The 23963-nt window shown below is 42.2% G+C and overlaps 1 protein-coding gene across 6 annotated transcripts in view; it reads left to right on the top strand.

Moving 5' to 3' along the window:
- The window catches only part of LOC141935936 (cell surface glycoprotein CD200 receptor 1-A-like), a 35799-nt gene extending 12643 nt beyond the window's left edge, over window positions 1–23156 (top strand). The window contains exons 2-9 of one of the 6 annotated variants that reach the window (XR_012626658.1): window positions 3059–3367; window positions 4115–4366; window positions 5176–5275; window positions 6232–6283; window positions 7617–7830; window positions 17186–17231; window positions 22230–22354; window positions 23024–23156. Coding sequence is in view for 3 of the 6 variants with exons in the window: in XM_074852621.1 (XP_074708722.1) it covers window positions 3059–3367; window positions 4115–4366; window positions 5176–5275; window positions 6232–6283; window positions 7617–7739 (836 nt within the window). In the remaining 3 variants the exon portion in view is untranslated. The other 5 variants (XR_012626662.1, XR_012626660.1, XM_074852621.1 and 2 more) reach the window with 5 other exon arrangements.
- Window positions 23157–23963: the final 807 nt, after the last annotated feature.

The following is a 23963-nucleotide window of genomic DNA, read 5'->3' as shown; positions in this document are numbered from 1 at the left end:
GATCTCCTTCTACGACAGGACAACCCGCTTATAGGATGAGGGAAAGGCTGTGGATGTTGTTTACCTTGACTTTAGTAAGGCCTTTGACACCGTTTCCCACAGCATTCTCCTGGCGAAACTGGCTGCTCGAGGCTTGGATGGGCACACGCTTTGCTGGGTAAAAAACTGGCTGGATGGCCGGGCCCAAAGAGTTGTGGGGAACGGAGTTAAATCCGGTTGGTGGCCGGTCATGAGTGGTGTCCCCCAGGGCTCGGTTTTGGGGCCACTCCTGTTTAACATCTTTATTGATGATCTAGACGAGGGGATCGAGTGTACCCTCAGTCAGTTTGCAGATGACACCAAGCTGGGTGGGAGTGTCGATCTGCTCGAGGGTAGGGAGGCTCTGCAGAGAGACCTGGACAGGCTGGAGCGATGGGCTGAGGCCAACTGGAGGAGTTTCAATAAGGCCAAATGCCAGGTGCTGCACTTGGGCCACAACAACCCCCAGCAGCGCTACAGGCTTGGGGAGGAGTGGCTGGAGAGCTGCCAGTCAGAGAGGGACCTGGGGGTGTTGATTGCCAGCCGGCTGAACAGGAGCCAGCAGTGTGCCCAGGTGGCCAAGAAGGCCAGTGGCATCCTGGCTTGTATCAGCACTAGCGTGGCCAGCAGGGACAGGGAAGGGATCTTACCCCTGCACTCGGCACTGGTGAGGCCGCCCCTCAATGAGTGGGTTCAGTTTTGGGCCCCTCACTCCAAAAAGGCCATTGAATGACTCGAGCGTGTCCAGAGAAGGGCAACGGAGCTGGTGCAGGGTCTGGAGCACAGGTCTGATGGGGAGCGGCTGAGGGAATTGGGGGGGTTTAGTCTGGAGAAGAGGAGGCTGAGGGGAGACCTCATGGCCCTCTACAACTCCCTAAAAGGAGGGTGCAGAGAGGGGGGAGGAGTCTCTTGAGCCAAGGACCCAGCGCCAGGACAAGAGGGAATGGCCTCAAGCTGCGCCAGGGCAGGGTCAGACTGGCTCTTAGGAAGGATTTCTTTGCAGAAGGGGTTGTTGGGCGTTGGAATGGGCTGCCCAGGGCAGGGGGGGAGTCCCCATCCCTGGAGGGGTTGAAGAGTCGGGTTGACCCAGCGCTGAGGGATCTGGTGGAGTTGGGAACGGTCAGTGTGAGGTTCATGGTTGGACTGGAGGAGCTTCAAGGGCTTTTCCAACCAAGATGATTCTGTGATTCTTCAGGTGGTTATTTATACATACACATACATTGTGGATTTTGGGGATTGTTTGCTTTTAATTTCAGCAGGACCCAAAGGACACAAAATTCCCATTCCCTCACCTACTCTTCACAATGCTTTACAACCTGTGGCTCAGAAACTTTTGTTTTCTCTCAGTTTCAAAAGTGCCTTACGAAGGAGAGTGAGCTGCGTATGTAAGCGTATGCAATGCTAATGCACATATAAGCAACTCATCTTGAAGAACAGTTACAGGTGATCTTTCTTTCATCTCTGAGTGCTTGCCCACATGTACCTTTACTGCGAACAAAATCCATCACAGAACACTTTATTAAGGAAGAGGTCCCAATGTGACCAAAACAAAGCAGAAGAGCCAACTGTCCCAAAGGTGACATCATGTCAAGGGGCTTCAATGGTCAAGGAAATAGTGAAATGAATCTTGGGGTTAGAAACTTGACCCCTTGGATGTGTCAGCTGAAAATACAGGCAGATGAGGGGTCCCAAATCTGGTCAATATAAAGAAAGAAAACATGACTCATGATCAATATGTGCAAAGAAGAATCAGTCCTGAAAGCTTGTGGAAAAAGAAAACCTGGGCAAATTAGTTTCTTGGCTAATAAGAAATTCAGGGACCCATAAACCAAACCAAACCAAAAGAAATTAAAGTCAGTCCTGAGGGTGTAACTTGTTTTGAACAAACACAGCACACAGAGGAGCCGTAATAGTAGTCTGGCTCTCCACCCTTCAATGGCCAATGTGATAACTTCCAAAAGGGACAAGAGGACTAGGTCCAAGCTTTTCCATACAGACATCTAGCTTCAAGTAAATAGTTCATGGACCATGAAAAGATAAAGAGAGGAGGTACGGCGCCTGACTCCAAGCAAGAGCCATCTTTTAAAACCCAAAGGAAGAGTCACTGTCATAGAAAGAAAAAAAAAAAAGAACGTTTCCAAGCAAATGTAAACCAGAATTCAAGAACAAGACATACTCACTATTAGAGAGTCAACACAGTTGATACATCAACTGAATAAGGTTTCTTTGCAATCCTAGTCTCGCAAGCAACATGCACATGGGTATGGACATGTTTTACACCTTTGTAGCTGCGTGCCTGGCACAAAGATGGGTAGGACTTACACGCACGTCCTGTGGGGACCGCTGCAGTAAAAAAAAGTGCAATCACAGTGTTAATGCTTATGTACACATTGTGTATATTCATTGTGTGAATGTATAGGTTCACAAAGATTCAGATAATGAAAAGACTGCCCTAAGACATAAGGCAAAAACCCTTCCTCCTACACAAAGCTCCACCATTATTATCTACACTGTGGTCATGTCTGAGAGGTGCAGACAAGGCCTTTGCCCACAGTGTTGGATTTCGTATGAATGCAGAAGTCAAAGCTGTTTACTTTGTTGGTAGGAACAGTTCCAGAGAAAAGTCATGCAGCCATATCCAACAGTCAAATTTCAAACATTTCAGCCTGTAAGTAATAACAGCCCTGTGAGCAACACACTGGAGGATTTGCCAATAGAGGCACACTATTCAGATGCTGAACTGCTTAAGACAATGGGCAGGAGTAGGGTCTTCCTCCAATATCTGTCTTATCCACTGAGATGAGCCCCAGTGGGAAATTTGTTGTGAGTATTGAGGGAATAGGCTGATAGGCCACTGGGTCCATAATCCACAGCTGTAATACAAGATGACAGACAACTTCCAGATGAGCACAGACAGGGCCTCATGCTGGTGTGTAAAGTGCAGACATTTCTCTGTGAAGCACAGACCAGAACTCCAAGGCTGTGAGTGACATCCCTGGGCACCTTCTCACATGTCCTTCTCCTTCTTTCTCTCCTTCAGGGAACAACAGAGTGACAGTGACAGTAGGTAGCAGCTCTGTGCTGACCTGCTCTCCCAAATCAAATATAACTATGGTAACATGGAAAATAAACCCCAAGGTTGGAGGGTCCTGCACCTTGGGGTACAGGGCTGATCAGAACAAGACAGACAGAACAAACTGCAGTGACAGCATCAACTGGAAACTCAGACCAGATTGGGATCCCACCCTTGAGATACGGCAAGTGGAAATAGCTCATGAGGGAGATTACACCTGCGAAGTCGTAGCAACAGATGGGAATTTCCACAAGACGCACCACCTGACCGTGCTGGGTAAGGGACTTCTTCCTCATTTTACGGTTCTCCAGAGGACAATGTCTGGGCCTGGACATACAAAGCTCCTCACCCCATGCACCAAGGGAAGCATGCAGTAAGAAGAAGAGCTTTCTCCCTGGGATAGGAGCTCCGTTTCTGCCTCCTCTTTATTTCCCAAAACTCTTCTCCCTTCTGCTGCCCCCTTGCCCACTATCTAGTTAGAAATGAAAGTGTCAAGCAATTTCCAATATACGAACAGAGGATTCTGCATATGCTTCCAGTTACCCTGCAGAATCAATCATTAATACACTAATTTAAGAGAACTAAAGCCTGGGAGAGTAACACTTCCTAGTGCTGAGATATTCTGTAAACACAGGACGTTCTTATCCAGACAGTAAGAACAGGCCCATTTCCTCATATGCTGGCCTTCAAGTACATTTTAAACCACGTGTATGATGGCTGCTTAGGACAAAAGCCTAATTCAGCCCTGCATTTGGGATAATTCCGTACCGCAGTGTCCAGGGAATCCTCCTCTAACAGTACACGGCTGTGGTAACTCACCTGAACGGGGGAGAGTTGTCCAAAAGGAGAAAAGAGGCCCAATCTTTGTCTCCTGTGGCTCTGGCCCATGTCACTGTAATGGGATGGCACCTCCAACCTTATTCTCCTCTTTTCACTGTGTTGGTTGTGGGTAGAGAACAAGAACATCCTGCCCTAGCTGTGGCAAACTAACTCCACGCATGTCCCCTTCCTGATGCTTTGCAGCCCCCCCGAGGCTGACCCTGTACTGTGATGGCCATGGGGTCCCCGTGTGCGAGGCAGCAGCAGGGAAGCCGCCTGCTCAGATCTCGTGGGTCCTGGAGAGCACCTCCATCCCCAAGGAAGATGCCCATGACAATGGGACAGTGACTGTTCTCAGCAAGTTCACAGCACTCAGCACCAACAGGACTAATACCACCTGCATTGTGTCCCACCCAGCTGGGAACCAGAGCAAGTCCATAGCCTGTCGTCCCTCGGGTAAGCTTCCCTCTGTGTGTTCGGTGTTCAAAATCCCATTTAGCCTTGTGTGCACACTCTTGTTCCTTCCAGGAATGAAAATCTATAAAGCTATAGGAACCTTCAATGAAGTCTTACCTAGACAAGAGAACCATCCCCAACTGCCTTTGCCCAGAAGCATTAGCAGCTTGTTTGTGTTCTAGGCACTATTTCCTAGTGGTTTCTTCTCTAAGAGGGATATACATAAGTGTGGTAGTGTTCTTTTGGCAGTGGAAATGTTGTTGGAAACAGAGACAAAGCAGTCATGATCTTAGCATTAAAATAATCACTTGGAAGCAGAATATCAGCAAAAATTTTTAGATGCAAATGTAAAGGCTCTTGCTCAGATCATGGTGAGAGAGAGAAAGAGAACCAACTCTTGTGGGGCCAACGGGAACAAATAAATCACTTCATTCTGAGTTGTGAATCTCTGACACTGCATGACATTTGGTTTCTGGTTTTTCGTTTTTTTGTTGCTTTTGAGAACTGTATGTGAGTTGCAGTACTGAGATATGCTGAGTCCTTGAGAGGAGCTCAGGTATGGCTTAGTGAAAAATATTGAGTGTCCAGTGGGGAAGTTGTGGGATCTGCTTTTGTCTCTGACACAGACATCGTATGTGTTTTTCAGACAAGTTTCATTACTGACTTTCACTTCTGCTGAAGGGGATTATATTTATTTTACAAGCATGCTGAAAATGTGTTTGTGTGCTAAAGCAGCTTTAATCTTATACTAAAATAATAAAGAAACTGAGCAGTAGAAGATATAACTAAGGCTAACTCTTCCTGTTTAGGGAATGAAAGCGTTAACCTGCATGTCTACATCATTCCTTGTTTCCTGAGCATTATCACCTTCATGGCTGTCATTTACTATTTTAAGCTCCACAGTGACAGGTATGTATGATAGAGTGCTAAGGAAAGATTGTCTAGTGCTAGAACAAATCTTTAAGTACTGTTTGTGTCTTGAAATCATATGATTCTGTCAGTCTGTGCAGCTATGAATATCTGAATTAACTACAACAAGTATTTCTGTACTGCAGGCACTGTGCATTGCACACATCGTCACCGAATAATGCACCTGAGTAAAATATAAATGGGCAGAAGTTGGCAAAGGATCCTCACTGCGTTGCCTGCTCTGCTAAAGGGGAACTCTTCATTCTCAAAGGGAACTGGGAGAGTAAAGCTGTTCTTTAGATACTGTGATACTCTGTCAGTGTCTCTGTTGTTTAGATCAGGGGGTTGGTTCTGCTGCCTAGTAAGTTCTATCAAGTGCCAGAGGACTGACCAGTGCTATCCTGCCATATCAACCGACAGGACAGCAGATTGTGTCTATATTTATGAAAAAGCTCCCTGGGTGAAGCAGGACTCTAGCCCCTTTAGGATTTACTTTGGACAAAAAAGCAGTTCCGAGGAAAAACTATAGAAATCATTTGTGCAGAGAAAGGCTGAACTAGCACCTGTACTGCAATCTTCAGCTGTGTTCCCTCCTTCCCCTATTCCAAAACTGTTTTTCTCCCAAACCTTCTCCCTCAGAGTTGAAGAATTAGTTTAATACAACTTCACTAACCGCAAATTGTACATCCTTCCAGCGGACTTTAGTTTTAATCTTCTGCTTCTACTTTGTGCTTAAGCTCCCACAAACATGAGAAAAGACCTCTAAAGAAAGTCAGGGTGCCATAATTTCAGGATCAAAGGTCAAGGAAGGAGAGACACAAGAAGACTTTTGGCTTTACTCTTGACAAGAAAAAGAAATGTTTCATAAGCTTGTGATCAAAGAAACCAGGCTGTGATCCAGCCAAACCTAGGATTGAGGAAGGAATTTGCTTTAATACTTGTTTTCTTTTTCACAGATTGTGCCACAAAACCAAACCTCCTGAAACTGCTCCTACACATTCCCCACAGGTAAGGAAAGGACAGTGACACAAATTAGACCATCACCAAATCAGGGATCTTCTGGTAGCTCTGAGAAGATGGTCAATAAAGGAAAACAAATAGATTTTTACTCTCTGCTTTCAGCAGGTGCTACTGTGTCTTATATGTTTGCTCTTAGCTGTATCTCAGGACAAAACAAAGCCTATCATCACCATAATTTTGACTTGGAGCAAACATTAGAGGTAAGTTCCAACAGCAAAGTCTCAGCAACTGCCATCCTTTATCTTAGCAAGGATTGAGTCCCACCACATCTCTATGGTCATATCAGATACACTGACCACAACTGCTGTACAAACAGTACTCAGGAAGGGGGGCAATATCGTGGGTTGGGGAATATTAAGAAAGCTATTAGTAAACAAGAGGAATAAACAAAAAAATTAGCAGACATGGGCAAAAAAAGAATATCCCTCTTGGTGTCCAGAATGATAACGTGCAAGTGTTGAAGGCCACTCTTGATCTTGTATGGTCAATCCACAATCAAAGAACCAACCATACTCAAGACAAAACATTTTATAAAACAATGGAAGGAGTGCTGAGTTGCAAGCTGGGAGGTATTCTTGAATCCCCCATGCTGTTCCAAGCTTCCCGTGTAGCTGGGTGATTCACTCATCAGCTCTGTGTCTCTGTTCTCTGCTACCAAGTATAAATAACAGCACATCTATGCAGGCAAGATGTGTTACATCTATATTGTGAATATCTGTGCACCTACAGTAGACACTAGGCTCAAATTTTGTTATCCACTTAAAAAGGTGCATCAATTTCGGTTTTGGAAAAGACTTAGTCCGTTGTAGTTATTATTATTCCTCCTGTTCTGCTGCCCTACCTCCCGGCTGTTGCTGACAGACGCAGTTGCATTAATGCAAAATAATGGGTTAAGTACCACTGTTCTTGCTGTCACATCACATGATTTTCATTGGCATGTCTGTAGACAGAAATTGTAGATTGATGGAGGAATCAATCATGGTCAAGACTCTAACATGTTATTTGCTCTCTCTAGAGAATTAGACCCTAATAAAATTTTTTTCTGCCCAAAATAAGTGAGGTAGAAGAGAAGGAAAAGGACGCAGGTGAACCAATACCTCAGCTTTACCCTCAAACCTTTGACAGAAACAGCAATACAGGTTCTTTGGTAGAAAAAGCAATAGATTTTTTTTTTTTTTTTTTTTGAGTCCAAGAGGAATAAATACAGGAGCACTATTTCACTATTTCCCAGTTACATTCTTCAGTTCAGACAAAAGGCTTGCAGAGTCTTGCCAAACTAAACTACTCCTTATATTTACAGGTTTTGGTTTTGTTTCTCTAGGATGACACAATGGAAGTGGAACCTTATACTACTTATGTCCAGAAGGAAAACATAATTTACAACTCAGTGTCTGATCTGACAGCAGGGCAGAATCTTCCACAAGGACTGTCACCAGCAACTTGAATGATTCAACGACACTGGAGAGGGAGAGAGACACTTTATGAAAGACTTCTCAGAGGATTGCTTCAGATTTGGGGGCAACATAGCTCACTAGGTCTGTTCAAACACCTGTGCTTGCTGATGAGTCTCTATAGTTCTCTTTTTTCCCTGTTTTGCCTTCTTCCTTGGGAAAGGAAAGAGTTTTCCTGTTATTCCTTTGGGAGAATGTGACTGACCCCATGCCATAGTTTTTCCTGGAAAAGCTGTTGTGATCAGTCTTCCCTTTGCTGTTCTTGCCCTGGAGACCCTAGTTTTGGCAGTCACTTCTAGGCATTACTTTGATGCACTTGACACTATGTTGCACACCTTTGGGAGAGGGGAGAAGTGTTAGGTCTGAACTAAAATGAAACACTCTTCAACCAACAGCCACTTTTTTCCAATTCACTAATTACTAACATACGGCCTGAGTACTGATCATCACGGAATAGCTCCAATGGTGGAAGATATTGGTAGGGAGGACCTTGAATACCCCAGTTCTGAAAATGGAAATGAGTGATGACTTTAGAAGGTCAACCACTAAGAAACAGACTTCACTAGCATGAGTGATTTACTTGTTAGGTTCATATTCAGTATTTCCGCTAAATGTGTTCATTCTGTGTTTCAGATTATTGTTATGATTACTTTTCCATAAGTTTCTCTGAAGATATGGTATCGTCCTCTTTCTTAAGAGTATCAGCATTACGATACCGTAAAAGAATTATGTTACACAAACATCAAGTATTTCCCAAAATGAAACAAGTTCAAATACATCTTCTATCACTGTGCAATAACGTCCAAAAAGGATAAAATGCTTGCTAATTCTAGTCATATTTATTTTAACTACCACAACTGAAGATTTTTTCATTGATATGTCTAAATATTTTATTGATGTTCTTTTAAATATACTTGCAAGTTCACTTTTCTGTATGTAAATTAGCTTATATATCTTCATGTGTCTCATGTTGAGGTGACTTCTCACCTTCCCAAAATATCCTTTGGGAATAAGACAAATAAATTGTCCTCTATATACTAGCAGTCCTTAAACTTTTTGGATTGATGCCTTACTAGCTAAAGTACAAACTGGCTTTACAGTAAGAGTAAAGAAACCCATGTGTAAACCTGTGTTTACTACCTCTTATTTCAATATTTTAAAAGACTGACTGGGTACTCGGTCTGATTGTAGGATCAGAAGAACTAGATTTTTCCTTTAGACTATAGAAATTTCTTTGCCCCACATTGCTAGAGCTTTCTTTGGAGATAGCCTCCCACAGGCTATGACCCGGTGCTTGGAAAACAGACTCCTAAACTGATTGCAGTTCCTAAATCTATTAGTTGTGTAAACTGATACAAATGGTTATTTATTCTCATTCTAGCAGCTATGAAACAGAAACTTTTCTCCGGGTGCTCTCTGCATGCTTTTCTGTTTCTGTAGGTCATTTTAGAATGGATCAAAGCTGAATATCAATCAGCTACAAACAAGTTTTAAAGGAACCTCCATTTCCAGTGAATTACCAAGGAAGAGCGCCAGTCAACTCAGTCATAACCCTCTGAAATTCCCCACTTAAAGTTGGTGTAATACTGTCCAATGATCTTTCTTTCCATCCAAAACCAGTGTGCCATCACTTCTTAGACTTTTTTCTGTGGACTGAAAGTAATTTATGTTGTTCAGTGTTCATAAAGTGGGGTTCATCCTATGAGACAGCACCTCTTGAAGTTTATATGTAGCTCTTGCAAGTTTATATTTATTATATTTACAGAATTATAATATCTGTTAACCTGCTGTCTAGCTGTAGGGTTTTATGATCCTTTACAGGCCTATTACACTGAACTAAATCTTGTATGTGCCAGACCTGGACATTGCTAAGTTGTTAATTGTTTGATTATTTCCTTCATCCCCTGCTTTGTTCCACATTCAGGCCTCCTATGGGCAGAAAACAGGATTTTAGTTTGTGACTGTAATAAATAATATGAGTTAAGAGTCTTATGTATACACACATATACAAATATGCTCTTCGTCCCTAGCAGCACAGAAGGTCTAGAGCAGAAAGTCCCTTCCTGCACTCCTTTTTCTCCATCAGGGTACGTGCCACTTCTCTTTGCATGGTGCTATTGTGCTGCAGCCATCCTCCACGCAGAAGTGCTGTGTTGACTGTCTCGTGGCGGTCAGGCAAGCCTGCCCTCTCAACTCCCCAGCATGTTGCAAAGTCACAGGAAGAAAGTCAGCAGCTTTTCAGCTCCTCCCATAAAGAAAGGTTTTGGCTTTAACCACATTTACCAATGCTATCTCTTTGCTGCAACATTTAATTTTGCTAATTTGTATTCCTCACCTTTACTGCTATATTTTATCTTCACACACCCATTCCTGCTCTAATCAGGCAGTTAATAATCATGGTTATTTTATGACTATAGAGAGTCCTGGGTGCTGAGCTCACATTGCACAGCAAGTCAGCAGATTCTGTGCTGTTGTGCATCCACAGAGCAGCTGAAGAGCAGCAGGACTCCTTCAGACTGAGATGGCACTGGCACTACTAAAAAATGGACACACTACAAATCCTGAGACTGAACATAGCTTCTGTACATACATCAGTTCTTGGGCCTCTCTAACCAGAAATTATTTCATGGGAACAAAGCCAAGCCCTTCACCACCCATTACAGCAACACATAAGATTTTATTAAATTGCAATTTTTAGCAGAATTATATCACCACTTACCTGCTTCAAACAGCTCTCCTAACAAAAGAATCCATTAAAAGTGGTGTTTCAGATATTACCCTGTCTCTGCATCCCAACAGGTTTCAGAACATACAACTACATTCTCCTACCAGTATCACTTACTCGTATTTGTGGTTTACTACTTATAGTCTAGTTTGTAACCCTGCTGTCCATCACAGACCTTCTGGCTCAACATGTGACTGCTCTGTAGTTCTGCTCAGCTTACTTCCCATTATGAAGTAAAATGACTTCAGTATCTTCTATTGTCATCTTACTGGAATAAAAATTTAAGTTTCCACATTAGAGCTGGATGACTTTCACATAAGCATTGACATAGCCACCTACGTCTAGATGTAGCAGGGACTTCCTCATACAAATCTAGAGAATGAGTGTATTTCCTTATACAAATCCAGACAATTAGTGTATTGGCAAGGGGATGCTAAAGAAATGGTTTTCAAAAAACATTTATTGGAAGAAATGACAATCAATCTAAAATCTTTATAAGCAGAGTAAAAACTGATGCATATTTAAGTGGTAGGGAAAGAAAAGTGTTCAATGCATTTAGTCATAACTAGAAAGCAAGCTCAAAAAATATATTTGAACAGAAAGAAGCTACGCAGTCAGACCACAACCTATTCACAGAAAATCCTAAGCAAAGAATTTTCACTACTGATTATATTTTACTAGTGAATATGTAAGAAAGGTTTCCATAGCCTAACCTGTTCTCCCTTGCATTCACTATTGGGAAATCCTTTCTATCTGATGGACTAAAGATGCCAGCTATCTTTGACCATGTGTTAAGTTTAAAAATAATTCACCTTGTGCTTTTTGTCATTTACCTCAGATGAGACACTCCTCGGTTAGGAAACTGCATAAACATCCAGAAAAGTACCTCGTTATTTTTCTTCAGTCTTTGCTTCACTTTTGAAATGACACATATTCAATAAAAATTACATTTTTAGGGTGTGGGCATACTGGAATTACTGCTAATTACACAGATGAGATTATCTTGTAATTCCCTTATGGTCTCCATCATCTGCCTCTGTTAGAATTGCCCCTCAATATATGCTTAAAACTGTAGACATCACAAGGTGGATGCTATCTTGAGGTTCTGGGTTTGCAAGCACCTTGAATAAAGGGATCCTAATCCAAAATACAAATAATACACAGAATCTGCAAACTGAGCTGGATGGGAAGCTTGTTTGCCAAGCATTATGACTTACATTAGCCAATTTGCTCCAGGAGATCTTGCTTGCATAAAAGCTTCCTCACTGATCAGTACACATGATTCTCTCCATACAAAAAGCTGAGGCTCACACCTGCTTCTGTCCACAGTATCACAGATACGAGATGCAGGTGCTAATGCCATGCAGCAATATTCTAGCTTGAATCATCAAACTCTGCGCTTCGCTCTGCCAGTTTTCCTCTTTGTAAGAGCATATTCTTATTGCACTGTGTACCAGTCACACTGTTTTTCACATTTATTTGCTGAACTCCAGTCATTATTGTCTCGGTGTTAGTATTAGCTTCACCAATCAGTCAGCTGCAAAACACTAATACATTAACAAGCCCGCAGTGAGAAGATGCACGTAGTCAGCTCTCTTCTGACAGTATCAATATAATTGCTGCAGAGTAGCTTTTATATAAAGAGGTCTGTACTCAAACATCTAGAAGCCTGAGGCTGTGCCCACTCATGGTGCCTGTTGTTTCTTGATATATCTCTGCATGTTTACTACAACTTGCTGAAGTCAATGCACAACAGACCTACACCTTTAGGCTGAAGGCTGTTCTCCCTTACAACCTGTGCTTGTCCAACTGAAAACACTGACATTGCACTGACGCTGTAACAAAACTTGACCTTCTAGGATGAGTTAGGGTGAAGTGTTCTACTATTTTAAGGGGAAATTTGAAATTAAGGCTGACGTGTAAAGTCATTGTAGTAGGATACCTAACAAGAGAAGTTCTTTTGATGCCCTATTTTAGCTGCAGCTATCTCGATCGTCAGCCTCCCACAGCTATTCAGTAAGGCAGAAGGTGATATGTCACTGTGCTAAATTGTGGGAGAAAGAAGAAAAAGGGAGTTCACAGCCCTGCTGCACAAAGTTATAATTTTTTTATTCTTCATCAAAGATTCTGGGTTTTTCCCTTTACCTCAAAGCCTCTCAGATAAATATATATATATTTTTAGCTTAGTATTTGCAGGTGATACATCCCAGGAATAAGAAACATTCCCAATGAGTGGTAATTCAGAAACACCTACTATGACCACTAGATGACAGTTTCACCTCACCCTATAAAAACACTGCCATAGGAGAAGCATTAGTTAGGGATTAGAAGCATTAGGGATTCTAGTGACTTCCTTTCTTACATGCAGAGCTTCATTTGCGGCAGGACGCTCTCACAAAAAAAAGGCATTTTCCCATGCACGACATCATCAATAAGGAAATTCTAAGGAAAATCAACAAAAATAACATACTATGTACAAAGAAGGTCATTCAGAAATTGTTGGAGATATCTCCACGGTATACGCAATGCTCAAATGTGTAATGATAAGTAGGTTCTGAAGTTATGGAGAAGAGGATAGGGAAAAGCCAGTGGAATATCTAGGGCTGGGGTAGTAAAAGGCAAATTGGGAAGATGATGAAGGAGTGATTAATGAGAATTCAAGGGACTGCAGTTAGGGACAGGAGTTCCTCTTCCAGCACTCCACCTTATCAGTGGGAAGGCTCATTCTTCTCTTTATTATAGGAATCAAAATCTGGGGTCCACAGAGCAGCTGCCTCCTGCAGCCCTCACTGTTTCCATACCTCCCGGGCTGCTGTTTCAAGACAGGAAGTAGGTGTGTGTGAGGTCCCAGCAGAGAGTCAGCAGAGGACAGGGATGTGCGGGCTAGCTAGGACCAAAACCACAGATTTTCAGTAGAAGCCTTAGGAGAGGTCCCATGCCTTCAGTAAAGCCCATCCGCCTGCTTCCACAGACCCCTGGCCTCAGTACGGACAGCAGCAGAGCAGAATACCATCTGCTCCAGTGGTTGCTCTGTTCCGAAAATTAGTCCTTATATTCTAGACAAATTAAACATCTGAAGTCAGCTTTGTCCAAATTTCCTACTCTTCTCCCTTGTATGCCACCCACCTATAACCCAGAAAATTACACAGCTCTTGACAAGGTGGGATCCTTTTACCAAAGCCATTGGCATCACATGGGAGTTGATATCAAGCTTCATCTCCATCTTTCAATTTGGGGAGAGGAATGGGAAATGGGTGAGAGATCATTGCATACCAGCCCAGTGGGTAAGAGTGATCAAAACCTGATGGAAAACATAATGGAGAAAGCATGCAGTGGCCACACTTTCTGCTTCCATGAAGGACTAAGCTGGAGAGGGGCTTGTAAACTAAGGAGGATTGATGCTGGCCTTGCCTTTTACATGTAGGACCTGTGTATTGCCACTCTGCTATGTGGGGCCTTTCTTTCTTGAGAAAACCCTATGAAACATGGCTAAGAATTTCTGGTCACAGGGAAACATAGGCATACACATCTGTCAGGAACATTTATTTCACCAACCCTTCGCCCCTTCCCCTAGACCTTTATGGCTCTCTCACAGTGAGAACCAGGGACCAAATACTGTTTAAAAGTTTGCATCCCATCACAGCCACACACCTTAATCCCCTTCACATTTCTGGTGAGCAACCACTTCCCATCCTCAGTTCAACCCACCCATCTCTGCCTTTTTTCTCCATTTCCACTTCTCTGCAAGCACCCAGACGTCTCAATACTGAAATGCTGATGAAAATGTTGAACACTGTCAAAATAAGGCTTCTGTATGAAGTCACATTACAGATACATTGCAAGGGTCTGAAGATGTGCACACTAGGCTGTATGATGGGAAACGCTGGTTATCAAACATAAAACAAACAGTTGTCTGGGCATGGACTTGTGTGATCCATCATGCTCCTTGGTTTCAGGAAAGGGAAGTAGGTGGGTGTGAGGTCCCAGCAAAGAACAGGGACATCCGGGCTAGCTAGTCCTGTTGCTGGTAGGACCAACATAGATCTGCAGGAGGAACTTTAGGAGACATTACATGATGGTGGCTTATAGATAAATGACTGTAGGAACATGCTTTTTGGGAGTATTTACCACTGGCTGCAGCTCACAGAATCACAGAATCACCTAGGTTGGAAAGGACCTTGAAGACCATCTAGTCCAACCGTTAACCCAGCACTGACAGATCCCAACTACACCATATCCCTAAGTGCTATGTTGACCCTACTCTTAAACACCTCCAGGGATGGGGACTCCCCCCCTGCCCTGGGCAGCCCATTCCAACGCCTGACTACCCGTTCTGTAAAGAAATACTTCCTAAGAGCCAGTCTAAACCTTCCCTGGTGGAACTTGAGGCTATTACCTCTTGTCTTATCGCTCATTACTTGGTTAAAGAGACTCATCCCCCCTCTCTGCACCCTCCTTTCAGGGAGTTGGAGAGGGCCATGAGGTCTCCCCTCAGCCTCCTCTTCTCCAGACTAAACCCACCCAGTTCCCTCAGCCGCTCCCCATCAGACCTGTGCTCCAGACCCTGCACCAGCTCCGTTGCCCTTCTCTGGACACGCTCGAGTCCTTCAATGGCCTTTTTGGAGTGAGGGGCCCAAAACTGAACGCAGTTCAGCTCCAGGATCCCCACTGCAGCAAAGCAACTCAGCACATTACAAATCTGCTATCAAGGTGAATCGTATGTAGGGAATATCCAAAATGATGCTGCAAACGTAGGAGCTGCCAGTGCTACAGCAGAGCAGCATGGGAGGTGAGAGAAAAGTCTTGGTTTTTTAAATAGCTCTCTTTATCTCGTTGATCCAATGAGGTTGATGTAAGCAGGCAGCCATGGCTCTCTGGGCTTACCATCAGTATTTCAAGAGCAGTCCAGAATACTGTAGCAGAATAATAATAATATTGCTTTGCCTGTCAGTAAACACTTCCTAGCCAAAAATCTTACAGCATTTCATCATTACTTATAAATTTAACTTTATTAATCCCCTCTGAATTATCATTAATATTTTAAAATAAAAAACAAAACATCATCCATATTTTAAGTAGACAAGAATATGAAGGGAAAGAAGGATTCAGTGATTTCCATGCAATCACCAAGACCCACATTTTGCCTATTCAAAATTCAGGACAGATCAACCGCAAGAGCAAGGAAAAATCATCGTAAAAGTTAGCACCTTCTAATCCTCTTTAAAAAAAAGCTAGCAATACTTTAATAAACATGGGCAAATTTCTTCACCTTTAGGAACCTCACTGTTTCCTTAGATAAATTAGGGTAATGATACTGACCTACTCTATGAAGTGCATGGTCTTCTCCTTATGATAGATACTGTGTAAAAACTAAGTATTACTTTTATCATCAAAGTGCAGCCACCTCGGAGCCTGAGCACAGAACGCTGTGAAAACTGCAAATTTGTTTAAGAGTTACAGAATAGAAAGTGAAAATTGTGACATCAAACTGAAACTGCCTGATTGAGTTTAGATGGGCAAGCTGTCCTTCACCCCTCGTGCAAATCACCATGTCACAGAAGTGTGTGTAACATCCTTACAGAGAATAATACTGAGTTTTTAAGGGACAAAATTCAGATGTCATTTGATATCTGATTTAAGATGTCACCTATCACCAAATGAATCACTGGTTTTGTCTGTTTATTAGGAAAAGCTTTCCACAGAACCCTGGTTCTTGTTTGCTTGTTTGTTTTCCCGTGGTCTCCTCACTTCACACTGCCCAGTGCCCAGCAGTGGTTTAGCTGGACAAGCTGAGGAGTTCATGCCCTGAAGCAGAAGGGTTACACAAGACTCAGCTGCTAACACTCTCAAGGCTGAAAAATCTACAAATGCTGCCACGTGTATGTGGGGGTGGGAGGGTGGATTTGGAAGAAACTAGGAAAAAAACTGCAAAAACAATGTATAGTATTGAGACTTTGGTTGTCTGTCATCTGCTTTCATTTACCATTTCAAGCTCTATTGCACCAGCTGAAAGTAAACATTTTCTTTCCTTTCTATAATTTATATTTGTAACCATACAACAGGACACATAAAACCACTTAGATGACCACATGACAGTGGAAGAGAGCTCTCAGGAACTAAAATACAGCAGGATAACTTGGAAGAATTCTTAGATGTTATTCCAGGTAGATATATGCCCTCCTTGCTCCACACATGTCATCAAAAGATGAAAAAAAATTCTAGAAAGGAACAGGTTACTTTTGTGGGGTAAAAAGGAGGGAAAGTTAATAAAAATTTCAATGGTGACTTTTCAGCTTATAACCAGATTCCATGAACCTTATTCATCCCATAAAGGGGGCAAATCTCAAGTCACATACAGTCCAACATATGATCACTTGATTGCTTTAATGTAGGAGGATTGTATTTCCCATGCCATGGCTAAAGATTAAAAGAAAACTATTAGGGCTGGAGGTGGACACCAAAAGTTTTTTTGATGCCAGCTCTTTTTTCCCCCCTTTTCAGACTTTCATCCAAAACACACTTACTTTGGCAGCCTACGCAGAGGGCTGTGAAATCATAAAGAGCCACTGTCCAATTCTTATCTCTGCAGGACAGTAGACCAAATCTAATCCCTGCAAATTGGAGCTGTTTTGATCAAAACTGTTTTGCCAAACTAGAAACTCCTTTTTTTTTTTTTTTTTTTTACTTACTTTTCTGTTTCTGTGTTGTTGTCAGGACCTGGAGGGGCTCAGGAGACAAATTCTTCCCAAGAGCTTTTGAGGTATTTCTCTCACCTGCTTTTTAATGGCATAAAGAAAAAGGGTGTGGAGCTTCTGGGAAGGAGGAGGTGGGAAATTACTTGTGCTGTTAAAGAACTTGCTTCAAAGGACTGAATGAATGGCACAAGGGATAATGAGGCCTTGCCTTTATGGTGCTGGCTCAAACCTGAGGTGACAGAAGGTTCCTAGCTGCTTTGTTATTACTCTTGTTTATTATTGTAATATCTAGGGACTAATCAAGATGGACAAAGATTTAGTAATCGCTATACAAACAGGGAGCTGTAGACAGTCCTTGACCTAAAGAACTTACAAGTTAAACAGACACACCAAACACGACAAGAACAGGATGTGATCAGTGATGTTGGAAAGCACGTGCAATTGTGGCAGCATGTTCAGTACTTTAATGCCCAGTTACACCTTCCTGGATCAAAGTTAAGATTTTCAAAAAGGGTGTGAGATACATGAGTACATTGAGAAAGCTCACCTTAAATTACTAACTCTGCAAGCTGATACGCTCTTCGCTGATAGTTTCCATTTCCGTTGCAACATCCTGCAGAAACAAATGCTAAATCTTATGCCATTGAAGTTAATAGTGCGTTTTCCATTTAAAAACTCAAAGCAAAAATAACAACCTAAGTTGTTATGAGGAATTTTCTTGGGCAGGCATGAAGGCAGTGGAGTCAAAGGTATGTAAGCCTCACTGTGTTCCTGCTGTGGAGTGGTGAAAGTAGGCAGCAGATGGAATTTAAGGCATGAAAGACAGGACAGGAATTAACTACAGATACACAACAACTCAGGATTAGACTGGTAGGACAGAATTCAGGGTCTGTCCCATCAGCTTGAGCAAGACCGATCAATAGACTGCATATTGTCAGTGATCTAATAATTGCAGGTACATTGAGACAAAACAGGAAGTTATATGCTAATTTGAATGGAATAATTCCCCTACTAGTAATCCCCCGATCTTTGGGTTCATGAAGTTCTCCCTTTGAAGTTGTGTTGAGTACGAGCAGCAAGGTAGGATAGGGAAGACTGCGCAGAAGTTACTTCTGTGAGGGTAAGTAGTGGATTTCAATTCCAGAGAGGTTTATGGCACTTTTTCTGGCATCATATTCAGATTTTAATACTCTATGAAGTCAAATTTTAGTCACTATAGTCTGCTAGGCATTAATAGATGATGCTGTAATGCATGCACGAATTGTATTCCCCCTTGATCTGCAACACAAAAACCCCATGTCTCAGTAATGTGAGAATTTGATCTCACAGGAGAATTGAAGGGCAGATTAGCTAAAACCTAAAACAAGAAAATAATATTCTTCGGGGAATCGTATCTGGCAGTATACTAAGGAAATTCAAAAGTATAAATATTTACAATAGGAGGTACACAGATTTCTCATAATATTATAGCTGATTCCAATTTGGCATACATGCTGTTTTGCTTAAGTTTATTCCACTTGCTTTTGAAATCTGACCCATACTCCACATATAAACTTCATTATTTGCTCATCCTTTCTGTCCATATCCCTGCTCCATTATTTTTCTGTGGTTTGTCATTTATTGGAAATTTCATGCGCTTTTAAATTTTACCAAAGGATGGCCTTGATAAAAAGCTCTGAATAAAAAACCAGAATCCAAAGTTGATATTCACAAAACAGATTTGTGGTGTTTATATACTATATGTATTTATAAATGTATGTATGTAACATCACTATTATTTAACTGCAAATTTAGAGATCCTAGCGAAAACCAGGGATAAAAGCCTCTTCTTTGTGGAGCTCACAATCTGTATAGACAAAATAGGCACAGTGTGGTAGAAAATAACTTCAAGTCTTCATGCCAGAGATATACTTTCAATCCTTTTTACGTCATTTCTTGTGTGCACCTCAAAAGGAACTTGCAAATTAAATAACACAGTGAGTTTTATAACCGTCAGTTAAAAAAAAAAAAGCCATCTTGTAACAGGCCCAAAGAATGAAGCCATTGTCAGCACAGCACGACACATCTGCATTAGGAGTTTGCAATAGTGCATCAGGGTCCCTGCACCCATGCAAGAAAGGTCATAATTAAAACAAACTGTAAGGCTCTAACTAGGGCTGGGCAGATCTCAGAGTATGCTCCAACAGCTTTTAAGAGTACAGATGCTGTCTGGGCCTTCTCTGAATAAGCCTCATTCAGAAGCGTCCCCAGCTCTCATAGTCAGGCTCCTATCACAGTTTACTGCTTGCCAGTTCCAAAGCAGAAGTAGACTTAAAATAAATTATTTGAAACACATTTCTATCCGCCCAAAGGGAGTTCAATTTGGAGCACAGATACGTTAGGATGAAGAAGAAAATAAGTTCTGATTTCATCCGAAATATTTTGCCTACCTTTACAGTGCAGCATTACAAGTTACAGTTCACACACTCACAGGAGGATTTTTCTGAATCAAGTGGAGACATTAGTGTCTGGCCACACGAAAGAAGTGGGACTATCACAGAAGGTAGATGAAAACCCACAAAAATGGGAAAATTGGGGCATTCTGTAGACTAATGAGAGACATACTGTGACATTCACCTTTGGTTCACTAGAAGCTGGAAAATGATGGCACAGGATCAGGTTCCCAAACTACCATCACTACTGGTAACAACTGGAGTGATAATGTGATGTGTTAATCCTACACTGGAGGCAATAGATTAAACATATACGAGCTAGGCAGTGCACTCATGGTGGAGAGTGGAGTCACTTCTAGAGCTTGTCCCTTTTCTAAAGAGACAGCACTGCAGAAGGTTTCATTCCTACTCTCTGTAATGAAATGATGAACCCCAGTGCCACTAAAACTGTTGAAAAAACACTTTTTACCAGCTTCCCAGAGAAATGTCCAATGCCAGCCACAGGTATAAGTACACTGCAGGGTCAAAGTTCTGTCAGTCTTACCCAGTCTAATATACATAAGGTTGATACAGCTACCCAAGAGATGTATGGGCAACTAGGCCTTGAAAGCTCGGCCCTCAGAGATTTGAATCAGGCCTAAATCTGAAGTCCAAACATATCATTAAAGTAGCAACAGTTAAACTAGGCATTAAGAAATCAGAAATGTATCCTTGTCCTGGCCTCATCTTATTTGGAAGTAATATAACTGTTTATTGGATAGATCCCTAGATTGTTGCCAAGGGATTTAAGTAAGGTCTTGTTATCCGCTGAAGCCTCAGGGGTCCAGGAATATAAGCAAAATCTTGTGATTCTCTTTTAGATAGGGGGCTACTTTGCTTTCAACAATCTACCATCCTTCAGGCCAGGCAACTTCTGCTCCTCAGGGACTATCTAAAAAATGGCTTGCAGAGGAAAGCACAGCCAGGGAACAAAGTCCCAAGGATTTACTCTTTTGGGGCTGTGTTATAATCAGCAGTCAAGTAGCTCTGAGGTGTGAATTTTAGGTTTAGAGTGAAGATCTGATGGGCCGTTTACAGCTTTGCTGGGACGGGGAATGCTGGGTATGATACATACCACTTTGTGGTGCACTTATATATGAGCAAAGCAGCTCCCACTAGAGTAGGTTCTTCATCTGTGACTGCAGCCAGAAGGCACTATGGCAGTAGTGATAGCAGCTGGTGTAAGTCTTACTCAGTAAATGGCATTCTTAGCCACTGTCCCTAGTGAGCCATACTCAGCTGGCTGAATAGCATCTGGTTTGAGAGCATTCACAGGACTTCAGAGTGTGTGAGGGCACAGGACGTAGCACATTGCTCCTATCCTGTTTCCAGTATTTTGCTGTGTTCCTGCAAAAATAATTCATGGGCTGTTTACTCCCTGCCTCACAGCAGCACGGTTACCAATGACCCCTCCTGCGGCAAGAGAAAGCTACTGTACAGTCATACCACTGACCTGCAGATTAAAGTCTACAGAAACCTGCACCTGGCAGGAAAATGGAAACAAATGGAGGGTCAGGAACATGCAACACATGAACAATGATTTTGAGAGGAAGAGAGACATATTTAGATCTAAAAACTCCCCTTGGGAGCCAACTTGGATCATGGCTCCAAATTTCCGAGCTGGCATGAATCTCTAAGCTGAGCCAAAGCCAATCAGACCTTTGTGTTCTAGGTCATGCCTTTTGTGTATTCAATGCACAGAATATAAAAAGGGGGACAAACTGGTTGTCTCTGTCTGCTGGGAATCCCCAGCTACTGGAGATTTTTTCTTTGGAGAGTTTTATCCCATGCCAATGGGTGGCCCAAGACTAGAGGAACCCGAGAACAGGGGAGTTGTATGGGTGGTTTAAAGCTAACTATAGCTGTGTCTACAAGACCCCTTGGACTTCTGCCAGGTACAGTTCAGGCAACCTGGAGACCGTGGGCCAAGCTGTACAATGCAGGCCTGTGGTGGTTTAAGACCTGAGGCACATGAATACTGTGAGGTTCAAAGGGATGCAGGGAGAAAAAAGCACACAAAGCACAAAGCAGTATCTTTCTGTAGCTGCGAGTTCTAGACCCAAGAGTTACTGCCTTGTCTCAGGGAATAACCTGGAGGCATAATCAGCTCTGATCTGTTTGTTTTCATCTCCTCCTGGGAGCCATTATACGATATTAACAAAATAAATCAATTTTAAATAACTCCGTGTGTAAGCTTACAACAGAGTGGTTGTTTCTGGCATACCTCAGGGACATTGCACAGTCCTCCACCATTATGAATGAATGAATGGGCCTTAGCTGTACTGCAATAGAGTAATTTGTTTTAATAATGTCTGAATATACACTGAGGTAATATTTGTGCAATCCCTAATAGTGTTCTTAGGGCAGAAATTCACATATTAAGAGAACAGTGTTTATTTACATTTAAAGAGCAGTTATGGACAGAAAAGAGGCTCTAAAAATGACACCAGGAGGATCATATTTACTCTCTCCCTGTGGTTTCAGTCCAGACTTGCCTGGTGCACAAGTCAAAGGTGTTTTCTTTTAAATGACAGTTACAGAAACTTCACACAGGATTTGAAAGACATCTGCTTTTTATCCCCCTACACACAGCAGAGAGCCTGCAACTGTATTTAACTGAAGAGCTGGCAGCAAGGAGGGACTCCAGATGCCCAGAATCATCTTAGCCCTTTAGAAGAGTCACTCCTCCTCCTAGAAAAGGAATATTTTGGTTGGTGGTAAGTGAAATCCATATATATACTAGAAGCACCACAGAAAAGGCACTGTTTTCAGTGTGGGAGTGGTTTTTTTGGTCTGTTTTCTAATGTTAATTCCTTCTCCCGTTCAAAATGGGAGGATGCTTGAGAAGGGCAGATTATGTTCTGGTCTTCAGGAAAGCCTTCCTGGGGAAGATTAGGTAGACACATGTTGGTGTCTTTAAGTAAGGTTAAGAACTGAATATTGCATGTCTGTCATTTTTGATCCTCCACGAGTATCCTGGAATAAGTATTTCCTCTCAGTCCAATACTAAACTATTCTGAAGGCATTTCCTATGCTGACTTGCTTCTGCAGAGATTCTACCTGTTTCTTTTTAATTTATGACAGCTCCTTGGAACGTTTAGTTCTGACTCCAAGAGCAACTGTTTCTAAAAGAACAGATGAAATCTCGTTAGCAGCACAACGCACAAAAATAAATAGCTGTAGGCCAAGAATTGAAGGCCTAAATTCTCCTTTAATACCCAACTATTAACAGTCATTTGTTAAAGGCTAACCTGTATTTAATTTTGACATAACAACTCGTTTGGCCACACGGTGTTTCAAACCAAAAAAAAGACCGGTTGCTGAGTTTTATGCAGTGTGTGTATGTTTTTTAGAGGGAACACTGACGACTGCTTTCTGTTCTCCAGGCTACCTGCTTACTAGACTACCTCCTTCTTCATGTAGGGATTAAACACATTTTTTGTTGGGGCGGTCCGTTGCATCACAAAGGTAGGCCTGCTGCTCCTGGATTGCTGCCTCAGCAGTGGTGGAGCTCGTGAGAGCGCTGCAAAAGCCTGATGCTGAAGATAAGGTTGAGATGGAATTTCCAGGCTCAGCATTGCGATCAGTTATAGCTGTCTCTCTCTTTCCAAACAACAATATCCCTTCTGGGCAGCAGTTACTGATGTTTGGCTTTGACTCAGAAGCAAATCTTTGCAAGCTTTGGAAAGTTTGAATGTAATCATTTGGCTGCCTTGCAGTTATCTCAAGTGAACAAAAATGTTTTTCATCTGTTAGGAACTTCGTTCAGCTCAAGACAGCTGAAACTTCATTCCAACACTTCACAAACATTTATGCTTCTCCCTTTAGTATTTTATTTTGTCAGATTCAGGATGTAGACCCTCTACAGAAACTGCTTAACAAAGTGAATACAACCCAAATGCCTGATACTGCTGTAGAACTCAGTTTCGTTGGGGGTGACAGCCCTGTATTTCACCTGCACCTGACATGTTCTGTTAAAGTCACCAACTACCAATAAAGTTCTTCTTGAGGAAGGAATATAAGTAACATAAGTAAAACCCTGTGCTGGGTACCACCTAGAGACAGGGGTAAATTGTTCAATTTATACCTGTAACAGAAACTCCATGACAATCTCCTTGATATAGCAGAGTTTCATTAATACACATTGACAGGAAGATAAACGTCAAGAGTGATTAAAAAAAAATATTCACTACATATGCAGAAGAATATAAACCAAGGTCACTCCTTATAAAAAGAACTTTGGCAGTCATTGTTAAGTTATGATGATATCCTAAATTTACAGTAAGCATTCTTCATAAAAGTGACAAAGGCATAATAGGAAATCTT

Source organism: Strix uralensis, chromosome 2, assembly GCF_047716275.1.
Source record: "Strix uralensis isolate ZFMK-TIS-50842 chromosome 2, bStrUra1, whole genome shotgun sequence".
NCBI classification, from domain to species: domain Eukaryota; kingdom Metazoa; phylum Chordata; class Aves; order Strigiformes; family Strigidae; genus Strix; species Strix uralensis.
The sequence above is the reverse complement of the archived record's forward strand: the minus strand, read 5'-3'. Positions and strand labels throughout refer to the sequence as shown.